This window comes from Engystomops pustulosus, chromosome 6 (genome assembly GCF_040894005.1).
Source record: "Engystomops pustulosus chromosome 6, aEngPut4.maternal, whole genome shotgun sequence".
NCBI classification, from domain to species: Eukaryota; Metazoa; Chordata; class Amphibia; order Anura; family Leptodactylidae; genus Engystomops; species Engystomops pustulosus.
Window position 1 is genome coordinate 109,464,226 of NC_092416.1, and position 12,525 is coordinate 109,476,750.

The 12,525-nt window shown below is 40.9% G+C and overlaps 1 protein-coding gene across 10 annotated transcripts in view; it reads right to left on the reverse strand.

Moving 5' to 3' along the window:
- EYA2 (EYA transcriptional coactivator and phosphatase 2) overlaps positions 1-12,525 on the reverse strand; it is a 565,525-nt gene that overhangs the window by 94,307 nt on the left and 458,693 nt on the right. For 9 of the 10 annotated variants that reach the window (XM_072110586.1, XM_072110587.1, XM_072110585.1 and 6 more), the window contains one exon: positions 3,100-3,189. The exons of the other annotated variant lie outside the window; for it this stretch is intronic. In XM_072110586.1, the coding sequence (XP_071966687.1) occupies positions 3,100-3,189 (90 nt within the window). The remainder of the gene's footprint in view (positions 1-3,099; positions 3,190-12,525) is intronic. 10 annotated transcript variants of the gene reach the window in all.

Genomic DNA, 12,525 nt, shown 5'->3' on the forward strand with positions numbered 1-12,525 from the left:
TCGACTCTCTAGCCAAACAAGAGATATCATGGCAAGGGCGTATGGTGCTATACAAAATGTTAATACTCCCAAAAATCCTATATTACTTCCGCACTCTAGTGATCCAAATTCCTAACAAAAATATTTGATACCCTACAGATGTTAAATTTCATATGGAATAACCGTAAACCAAGGGAGGCAGCTTCCACACTATATGCATCTAAAGAGAGAGGAGGTCTGGGGAATCCCAACTTAAGGAACTACCACAGGGCAATAGTAGCGCAACAACTAAAGATGTGGTGCTCTACAGAGCACAACTCAAGCTGGCCCACTATAGAATCCCAAATGGTGGGAGACGGGCAAATGAAAAACTTACTAGTGGCGCAAATATTGCAGCTCCATCAATCAAGGCATCAACAGAGATTTGGAAAGCTTTAGTCGAAGCAATGAAGAAGGATTTACCTAGCAAAGAGATCCAAATCCCATTAAGAGTAATATAATTAATGATACCAAACATGTCCCTAAAAAAATTGGGTAGAAAGAGGTATGGTCAACATAGCAGATTTATTCAGGCAAGAGGGGATTAAGCCCTTTAATGAGTTATGTTCTGAATATGGTCTGGGGGACAAAGAAAGTTTTAAATACCTCCAAGTGGCCCAGTGGGCTAAAAGCCTTGACAAACATACAGTACTGTAGAAATACCATCTGGATTGGCAAATCTATTTATTCCAGGGAAGTCTATTCCCAAACTTGGTATACGCAACCTTTATGAGTCATTCCAGAGAGACATATGTATCCCCTTATCTTCACCAGTTATAAAGTGGCAGGAGGACTTGGGGAGACAAGTCCAGTTGGAGGAATGGAAAATGGCTAGTACATGGGTTAGGAAAGCTACGGCGAACGCTAACATAATGGAAGTACACTTGAAATGCGTTACCAGGTGGTACCTTACCCCGGCTAGACTGGCGCAAATATATCCTGAGTCATCTGATCCTACATATTTTCTGGGCCTGTCCAGAGTTGAAAACCTTCTGGTCAGAAGTCTTCAAGCTGTGCTCAAAATTGGCTAAAAAGCCAGTTCCTATGAGCCCAGCACTAGAACTTTTAGGGTTAGACATCCAAAAAATCCCCTTCAAAAATAGAAGAATCATAGGACACACTCTTCTATCCAATAAACTTTTAATTACCAGAGCATGGAAATCTGCATCCTCCCCCACCATGAGATCTATGAGGGATCTTTTGGCCGAACATTGTGCCTTTGTTTCTTAATTGCTTTAAGAAACAAAAGAGTATCTTCCTTTCATGATATGTGGGATCCTTGGATTGAATTGCACCCAAATTTATCGCCAATAATTAGAGGTTTAAGAGAATAACTGAATAGAAAAGACATAGAAGAAAAGAAATTGAATAAATCAGAGATACTAGTACGCCAGGTGTCAAAATAGGTACCAACTGTCTTAGATAGTCATATAATGAAGGATAACATCCTCAAAGACAATCTGCCACCAATGCGAGAAATAAAAAAGGCAAGCCTGAAATGTTTATATTGTTGTTAATGTTGTTAAGTTTAATAAAGCAGTGAAGCTATTATGTAGCTATGTGTAATATATACAAGGGGGAAAAATGTCTAAAGACTATAAGCTGCATATGTCATATGTAATACCAGACAGAAAATGTAATTGTGGCCAAAACAAATGGAACTCACGTGGACTATAAACAGCAAATGTTAATGTATAAATATACATGTTTATGCTTATGTTATGTATTGTAATTTGTAACCAAAAACTCAACAAAAAGCTATTTAAAAAAAAAAAATAGCATTATTAAAATAGATTGAAACTAATATATATCAATTTCCACAAAAGGCCACATACAAGTGGTCAGTATTTTTTTTTAGAATTTCTAAGCAAAAACCAAGAATTAGCACAAAACAAAGCAACCTCCATTATATTTTTTTTTCTGTGTAGCGAATAATGACCATGTGAGTTTGGCCTAAAGCAACTGGCTGCAAAAGGAGCCCTCAGCCTACTCTGCATGTGCACAGATCACTAGCCCTTTTGTTAACTCCTATTCCTCAGCCAAAAATGAAAGAGATCAGCAAGAGTTCAACCCATGTGTTCTTAGCAGAATTTCTACAAGACTACAATGTCAAAACATATATGGGTATAAGGTTGTTTATAATTTTTATGGGGCCAATGAAAATAGAACTATTAAAGGTTTTTGTGAATTAAAGAAAAAAGAATCTAGTAGAAATATGATCAATGACTTTTGAACCTCCAATTCTACAGTATTTACTGCAGAAAGTATTAAGAAAACTGTATAGACTAGGCGCTAAGGACACACTAGGTTGTTTCTCAGCGGCCTGTGGCAGATTTTAACCATGGCATTGTAAGAATCTGCAAGTTATAATATTTGACATTTTACACAACATGTGCATCTGTAAATCTCCATTGGTTAGCCACCTACAAGTTTGCAATTTTTGGTCAAACAGGCCAAACAGAGCAAAAAAATTTCTCTTGAAGGGTATTTAGTTTAGAGTATTGTGGGGTTACAATATGATATGTGTAGGTTATTTAACCATCTGTATAAAATACACCCAACAAAAAAAACATTTATTTTCATGATAAATCATTTTTGATGAGGAAATATTCTTGCATGTGATTTTGACCCGCTATACACTGATAAAGATTACACAGTGGGGCTCATTTACTAAGGGTCTGTTGGACGCATTTTCGCCGGGTTTCCCAGCGATTTTCGTTTTGCCGTGAATTGCCCCAGGATTTTGGTGCACGCAATTGGATTTTGGCGCATTGGTGCCTGCTTGCTGTTGGTCAGCGTGGCTGTCGGAAGACCCGACGGATTTGGACAACGCGCAGGATTTAACATTTTAGATTGTGTCGCAAGACATGCACCGGATAGAAGCTGGTGAACTCCGGCGGACCTCGGCGCAGAAGCGACGGATGCAGGAACTCAGGCGCTCAAGCTTAGTGAATCACGCCAGACCCGAATCCTCATCGGACAACGCAACTGTGGGATTGCGACAGGACCGCGTAAGTAAATTTGCCCCAGTGTGCTCATTATGGTTATATTTTGTGAGGAACAAAACACAGAAACAGTCACCTCTAGGTCATTGAAGAACAGATGAGTGTCAGCGAGGTTGAATATCATCTCCTCCATCATGAGTCCTATCCGCACAGATGTGGTTGCGTCCTAGGAAAAGATATAGAAAGATTCAAGGAGAGCTTCACCCCACTACATCACAATTTGTTACTCAACCTTCACACTTTCCATCTTTTCCAAAAATGTTAAATAAAGAGTCCATATCTTCAATGGAGGTCATTGTCTAATATCTTACAAAAAACATTTTTTGTTATTTCTTGTTCCCTACCTTCACTTTAAAATGCAATCCAAATGCAATCCAAATGCAATGGGGGGGGGGGGGCTTGGGCCAACTGCATATGCAATTGGCCCAGTGTTCTGTTTAAATGTTCTATTTAAGCGGAGTCCCTCCTCATTCCGTCTGGATTGTGTTTTGAAACGTAATCCTGAAGGAACATGTAAATTCAGCTTCAGAGATAAGGCATTTATTTGTGTATATGAAAATAAACTAACATCAGATAACTAGTCCCTTACTGATCTGAAGAAAGAAAGGGACACCAATTGCTAGAGAAAGAAAGGGTCAGTATAGGAACACTGGCCTAGAACAGGAGGCTGCACAGCGTGAGTAGTATGGTGATGTATATACCTCTAGCAGAGAACCGTGCATTTGGAGTGCCAAGTGCAACAATCCTGCCAATACATAGGCAGGCTGGTAGTTGCGAATAGTCCCCTCTCAAGGTCAGGATCTGTTTGAGGGGGTGGCGAACCCTCTATGAAGGTTCTAGAACCTGGTCATTATGTAATAGCAGCTGCAGATTCTGCCTGGAAAGGCAATAGTTAAATGAGTGCAAGAAGTTATCCAATTATGTGGCTGTATTGTAAAGTGGAGTGTGATTGGAGAGGTGCTACCACCTGACCAGGGGGCGTATAAAACCCCAGTGCAGTGGGAGCAGATGGTCTTAATCCTGTCTTAGCTGGTCTTTTGAGCACATGCTCTTTACATGCTCTTTACCTCAAGGTCTAGTCTGCAGAGACAGAGTGAACAGAGAGAGAGAGTGTTCAGTACACCTTCAGTGCTGACACAGAACCCAATCTCAGAACCCAGTCAGGAGACTGTAACCAGAGCTGTAAATTCCACAGTTTGGACACAGCGCCATCTCAATTATCCCAGCTTGCATCTACTACCAGGCTGGTGCACTATTCCTGAGGACCACTCTCCAATACCAAAATCTGCTGTTGACCATTTATACCCGTTGCCTGCTACCTGTTGTTCAATAAAGAACCGTAAGTTGATTTGCACAATGTTGCCTCCGTCTGATCCCTGGATACGGCTGTCTACCACCATGGGCTTCCCCATCCATTACCCAGGGACCTATCTTACAGACACTCAGGGGTTGCCCCAGGGAAAACCAGTACATCAGCCTTTCCCTCCTTATTTCTTGCACACACAACCTGCTGGAGACCTGCCAGGCTATGGGACAGCCCTCCAGTCCCCATACCAAGCACCGTGACATCAGCACACCCTAGGCCACAAATTTATTGAGCAAAGTTGCTCACCAAAATTTTGGTTTCCTATAGTTCGTAGGCAGCACTTGCATACCCCCCCCCCCCCCCCCCAATAAAATGTACCTATTTCTGCATTAAAAAAACATAAGTATTCATTGTCTTGGGGGTATTTTATAAGGAGTCAGCCTGCCATTCTCTATTGCTCATTAATTGGTATCTACTGTCCAATAGGAGAATGTGATACTTAACCCATTCAGTGCTACAGGACAGCAAAATTTTGGTGAGCAAATTTTGTTAATAAATAATATATATATATATATATATATATTACAGCAGCACTGAATGGGACTTGAAAAGCAGAACCCATATTAAGTCTATCATGTCTGATGAAGGTTGAAGGACCCGACCATATTGCCGCTTTGCATATCTTGTCTAATGATATATAAGCTACTTCAGCCCAGGATGCAGCCGTTGACTTCTCAAATGCACCTTCAGATTAAGAGGAGATGGAAGGCCTTCCAGATCATAACATATGGAAATTGTATTTTTAATCTATCTGGCTAGAGTTGACTTTCTATCCTGTTTTTCCTAATTAAGGCCTCTGAAATGTAGAAACAGGGCTTCAGACTCTCTAAAGATTTCTAATTTCTGGAGATAAGCAAGTATTGCCGATTGAGAAGGTATTTTCGGAAGAAGACAGCTCCATTGTACGAAGAACTATGCAGTTTGCCAGGATTCTCAGATATGGCTCCTTGAAGTAGAAGGCCTGGATTTCACTAATTCTTCTCGCAGAACAAATAGCCAAGACAGTTTTCAAAAAGGGAAGATGAAGTGGAATGTCAGACATTGGTTCAAACCGCTCTTGGCATAGATGCTTCAAACCAACTGAGAGATCCCAAGATGGTAGAGGTGGCATAACTGGAGGCTTCAGCTTCTTCAGACCCCTTAAGAATCTCCTGACCAGAAGATTTTCTGAAAATATTCCACCAAGGAAGAGTTTATGGCAGTGAAATGGACTTGAAGCGTGTTCAATTTTAGGCCCTTCTTAAGCCATCCTGCAGAAATTTAAGGAGGGAGGGCACTTGAGTAGAGGAAGCTCTTTTTGACAGGCACCATTGTTTATAAAATCCCCAGATATGCTGGTAGACTTTCAGTGTCTATGGTTTCCTAAAGGTCAATAAAATGTCGAAAAGCCTCATCTTCTGATTCCCCCTTTCAGCTTAATGGCCACCAGATGGAGAGGTGCTGGGTTAGGGTGAAGGAACCCATTCTGGAATAATAAGTACTTCGAGGAAGGAGTCTCCAAAATTCCCCTCTTGACAGGGACAGGAGAAGAGGGAACCAGGCTCTTCTTGGCCAAAACAGAACTATGGCTATGATTGTTGTTTTCTCCCTCCTGTTCTTCTATAACACCCTTGGAATGAGGGGAAATGGTGGGAACACATACAGAAACTAGCCTGTCAAGTCAAAGGAGAGTGCATACACTACTACCGGATTCTCCTGTTTGTACAGGGTGCAGAATCGGGGTACCTGAGACTTGAACTGCTGATATGCTGATCTGAACTGCTGAGATGTTGCAAACACTCTGTTCGGCAGCCCAGGACATCGGAAGAGAACATTTTCTGTTTCAGAGCCCAGTTCTTTGTGCCTCCCTGCTTGTTGATATAAAACACAACTGCTAGGTTGTCTAATCGGACTAACACTTCTTGGTCGAGTGAGCGACAGAAGTACTGCTCTCAGCTCTTTGAAGTTTGATGGCAGTTCGGACTCGTAATGAGACCACCTCACTGGTCTTTCAATAGGGCACCGCAACGCCACTGTTGTGGATGTTTCTGATGTAAGGACTACTGACTGTAGAAACTTGAAGGACTTCCCTACTAGTGGGTTTCAGGACTACCAGATCAAGCTATCTGGAGAAATTTCCTGTGACTCTGAAGGGCTGGAATATGGAGATACAGTATGCATGTTTCAGATCCACTGTCTACATGAAGCATTTCTTCGAGATTAGAGGCAAGGCTGTTCTGATTGATTCCATCCTGAACTTTTTTCAGAATAAACTGGTTGAGGTTCATGTGATCTATCACCAACAGGTCGGTTTAGATAGAATCTGTCGGGAGGAAAACTGGTTAACTCCAGAGAATAGCCTCTTCTTACAAGAGAGCTGACCCAAGCATCAGAAGAAGTCTTGGCCCATATGTGGGCAAACTAGGAAAGCCTTACCCCAACTTTGACAGGCCTGGCATCATAACTCTGATTTTTTTAGGGGCTGTGTTTGAGGTTTTTTGTTCTGAACAAAACTACTCTTGTATATCCTTCTGTCATCTCTTCTAAATGGTCTTCGAATTTGTGGAGATCTTTGTCTAGAACGAAAGGACTTGAAACTTGTTCTTTTCTTAGGTTTTGGGAAAGAAGTTCCTTGAAAGGCTGAAATTGCACATTACAGAAATTGAACTTAGCTGGGACATCTCCCAGCCAGACCTTTATGGAATTTATGGAAGCCAGATTAGCTGATGTTAGTTTGATTACGTCTACGTGATAGTCACAAAGACATTCTGTTGCAGTCTTGAGAATTGAAATATCTTCCAAAAGATCTTTCCTTGCCACACCATCTTTAACATCATGGACAAGCTGGCTCAACCAGAATCTCAATGCCCTTGCCACCGGAACAGAAGCTAAAGAAGATTTGCACATCTTCACAGAATGGATATAGGCTGTCTTATGAAAGAGTCCATATTCCTATCAATTGCATCTTTCAGGAGGGTCGAAAGTGCTAACTTGGCCACAGACAGATTTACTTTAGGGAGGGACTCCCATTCAGGTGATAAACCAGGGTCCAGTTTATAAACTGACTTAAACCTAACACTGGGATTGAGGTTTTTATCAGGCTTCTTCTGGGCAGACTTCTTATTTTCTTAGGAAAATAATAGAGAGCTTCTCTTTTAGAAAGGTCTTCAGTGTCCATCTGATACCACCTTTACTGCTTTAATCATCTTAGAAACACCTTCTTTATTAAACAGATAGAAAGCATCTGGAGAGACTTCTGACTCTCTTCCTCTGAGCTTACCCTCAGACCTATACTTAGACCTATACTCTTCCTCCTGGGGAGTCTGATGGTATAGGATATGGTCTTTTCCTATTGGCACATTGGGAAGTTTCAGCAACTGCTTGTGCAATGGTAGATTTAAGCCAAGAAAAAATCTAAGCCAAGATTTAAACTTAGATTAAAGGTAGATTTAAAGGAAACCTACCATTTAGAATGGCAGGGGTAAGCTGTAAGTACCGAGCACCAGCTCAGGGTGAGCTGGTGCCGATACTTACTTTCGTTAGTGTTATAAACCGCGGTATCGCGGTTTTAACACTTTTTAAACTTACATAGGAAATAGCGGAGATGTTGCGCGCGCACGGTCACGCGCAGCGCCGAAGCCCCTTCTGCTCTAAAGTTTAAAAAGTGTTAAAACCGCGATACCGTAGCCCTCTCCTGAGCTTTCCCTACACTTGTGTATAACAAATAATCCACACAGACATAAACTGAAGCCCCCCCCCTCCCCCATCACCTCAAACAAGGAAATGGCAGGAGACTCTCTCCAAGTCTACAAGCTGTCCTGTCATGTGCTGATAGGAGGATAGATAGGAGATAGAAAGATAGATAGGAGATAGATAGTAGGGATAGATAAATAGGAGATAGATAGAAACATGGATACTAGATAGATGGATAGATACATAGGTCTGGTGTCATTGGTCAGCAGTGCGGCTTGTGATGAGGTGACAGGAGGCAGGCTCCACCCCTCCATCTTGCTGAATGTAGTTTTTTGAGAGCTGGAAACCCTGGTAGCTATGGGCCAAAAAAGGTACTAAATGAGGACCAAGAGGCAAAATACTTTGAGGACTGATTCCCAGGGACACCTGGAGCAGAATTATGTATTTTAGTTTTTTTTTTTTTTGCTCAGAATGACGGTTACTCTTTAAGCCAAGGTAGATTTAAGCCAAGAAAGAATCTGCTTGTAAATTCATTTCCTCCTTGTGTGGGGTACATCCTTCACATAAAGCTGGTTCCCTTTCCTCTGGAAAAGGTTAATGACAGGTAGTGCAACATCTATGCCTGCTCTTTCTGCCACTTTTTCTTCCTGAGGGCATCTGGAAGACCCAGAGGATTAGGAAATACTATCACAATGACATTAAGATGAACCAGCATGGCAGATGGAGATGAGCACTTACTATTCCCATGGGTAGATTCTGTTGCCTGGCGAGTGCTACCCACAACACATGCCATATCTGTTTACATATGGAAATCCCTCTAGAATGGAGCTTACCCCGCGCATGCACAAAGACCGCAGCTCCGGAGACATCGACCGCAGTCAGCCTGCCAATCTCTATTGCTAATTAATTGTTATCTTCTGTCCAAAAGGAGAGTGTAATAGTTAACCCATTCAGTGCTGCTGTAGGATGACCAGGAAATACAGGTATAACATGTAATATCCAACATGTAATATCATGTAAAATACATGTAGATACATGTATAATATGTTTGTGTATATAGAGGTATAACATGTAATAGATGTAGATAAAGTTGTAATACGAAGGCAGTTCAATAAGTGCCCATGTTTGACGACAAAGGGCGTTCCTGAAGGAAGTTGGTGTTATCATTGTGTGCTGCCATCTATCAAATGACAGCAAAACAAATTGCAGACTGATTGATTGGTTAGTTTGGATTTGGCAGTCATTTGAGTAAGACGTTTCATGTTTCATGATTTTAGCCAAGATGGAAAAAGAGCAGTATCGTTCAGTAATTCTCTTTTTGTTTTTAGATGGGAAAAATGCAAGTAGATAAAAGCAAAGTTGGATGCTGTTTATGGGGACACTTCGCCATCTATGACCACAGATATTGGTTTAATGAACTTAAACATGGGCAAACATACGTTTTTGATGAGGAGCGACCAGGACGCCAGGCAGACATGGTTACCAAGGAAATCATTCAAAAAGTCCACAACATGATACACGCTGATCGACGTACAAAAGTGCGCAAAGTAGCATAGGCCGCAGGTGTGTATCGACCAGAATGACAATTAATATTTATGGGGACACTTCGCCATCTATGACCACAGATATTGGTTTAATGAACTTGGTTACCAAGCGACCAGGACGCCAGGCAGACATGGTTACCAAGGAAATCATTCAAAAAGTCCACAACATGATACACGCTGATCGACGTACAAAAGTGCGCGAAGTAGCATAGGCATGGGCGAACATACGTTTTTGATGAGGAGCGACCAGGACGCCAGGCAGACATGGTTACCAAGGAAATCATTCAAAAAGTCCACAACATGATACACGCTGATCGACGTACAAAAGTGCGCGAAGTAGCATAGGCCGCAGGTGTGTATCGACCAGAATGGCAATTAATATTTATGGGAACACTTCGCCATCTATGACCACAGATATTGGTTTAATGAACTTAAACATGGGCGAACATACGTTTTTGATGAGGAGCGACCAAGACGCCAGGCAGACATGGTTACCAAGGAAATCATTCAAAAAGTCCACAACATGATACACGCTGATCGACGTACAAAAGTGCGCGAAGTAGCATAGGCCGCAGGTGTGTATCGACCAGAATGGCAATTAATATTTTAAATGGTAAGTTGTCTGCCCGATGGGTGCCGCGATTGTTCACGGTGGGCAACAAGTGGATGCGGCTGTTAACTTCGAAGCAGTGTTTGAAGGAATTTACCGAGATCCGAAGGAGTTTTTGCATCAAGTTGTCACTGTTGTTGAAACCGGTGAATCTGCTCCAATGAAGGTGAGGACAGTCCCATCAGCCGGAAAGGTCATAACGATGATTTTTGGGGATCCGAAAGGTGTCATCATTATGGATTTTTTAGAAAATGGAAGAATGATCGCTGGACAATACTACAGTGAGTTATTGGACCGCTTTGACAAAAAATTGAAGGAGACACAGCCGCATTTGGCGAAAAAGAAGGTGCTGTTTCACCACGATAACACACCAGCACATTCATCCGGAGTTATTGCCGCCAAACTGCATGAATTACATTATGAATTACTGCCGGATTCACCGGATCTGGCTCCCTGCAACTTTTTCTTGTTCCCCAACATGAAGAAATGGCTAGTGGGAAAAAAATGTAGCTCAAACAAGGCAGTCATCGCCGAGGCACAGGCGTATTTTGGAGAGTTCAACAAATCCTATTTTTGGAGGGGTTAAAAAATGGCAGGAATGTTGGGAGAAGTGTATCTTTCTAAAAGGGAACTATGATGAAAAATAAAAAAAACAATGTCATGCACTTAAATGTTGGCACTATGCAATAAATAAGTGGGGTTTGGTTGTTCCTTGGGCACTCGGTCTCTAAAAGGTTCACCATCACTGATATACAGGAACCATTATCTACTGCTGCTGTGGAAGTTGGAAGCTGACCCGTGTTTGGTTGCTATTCTGCCATGGGTCATTAACCCCTTATGGACGCAGCCATTTTGTAGCTTAAGGCTCAGCCCGAATTTTTGGATTCTGACCTGCGTCGCTTTATATGGTTATAACTTTTGAACACTGTTACTTATCTAAACGATTCTGAGATAGTTTTTTCCCCACATGTTGTACTTCATTTTAGTGGTAAATTTTGGCTGCTAAGTTTTGAGTTTATTTACAAAAAAAGAAAAAAAATTATGAATTTTTTGAAAAATTTGCCATGTTCAAAATTCTAAATAATTGCGTTTTAAGGCAGATAGATTTACCACCTATGTCTCCCATATGTCTACTTTACATTTTCATAATTTTTGAAATGTCTGGATAATTTATTTTGATGTCACGCGGCTTACAAATCGAATAGCCCCGGATTTTCAGAATTGACTATTTTGGGGATGAATACAGTTTTGAATGAAATTTTCCATATTTAGCATCAAAACCCCCTATATAACCAACCCATTTTCAAATCTGCACCCCTCAAGCTATCAGAAACAGCTTTTACGAAGATTGTTAACCCCTTGAGATTTTCATAGTAATTGAATCAAAATGGAGGCGAAATTTAGAATGGTCAAATTGTGCCGGTTATACGTTCATTTAGCCCTTTTACACATTTCCAAAAGATAAAAAGAGAAAACCCACCATGCAATTTGTTCTATATTTTCTCCTGAGTACAGAGACCCCCCTCATGTGGCCGTTACTTGTTTTATGGGGGCACGACGAGGCGCAGAAGGGAAGAAGGGACCTGCAGCTGCCAGGATTTTAATTTCCTCATTGGCCCCTTCTTGTAGGCTAAAAACTTTTAGCTTTTTCCTTATTGGGGCCATGTAATGCCATATTTTTTGCAGGATGAGATGCTTTTTCCAGTGTTACGATTTTGGGGTCGGTATCCCCTACTGTTGAAAATTTAGGAACTTTTTTTTGAGGGCAGGAGGAGAAAAGCATAAATTCTGTACTGGATTTTTTACTTTTTTTAAATTTTTTCTACCGTTTTACTAAATTTGTCAAATAAAACTCTAATGTGGGGAAAAATCTATCATTTTTGTATTGCCGTCCTCCATGTGGCATAACATTGTTACTTTTTTAGCTACAGAACTGGTTGATGGCTTGTTTTTTGCAAAACATGTTGTACTTTGCACCAGTATTATTCTGGAGTACATATGTTTTTTTTATCACTTTTTATAGCATTTTTTGTGCGATTGAATAGGTAAAATCATAATTTTTGGAGGGCTTATAACAGTTTTTTTTTTTACGGCGTTCATCGTACGGGTTCAATAATGATTTACTTTTATTCTATGGGTTGTTATGGACGTGTTGATTCGATATATGTGTGGATTGTGTTATAATTTAGACTTTTTTTTTAGTTATATGTCTCTTTATATGTTTTGGGGCTTTTTATTTTATTTTTATCTATTTTTTTACTTTTTCACTTTCTCCACTATGGGACATCATCTGATTGCTTGTTCATGATA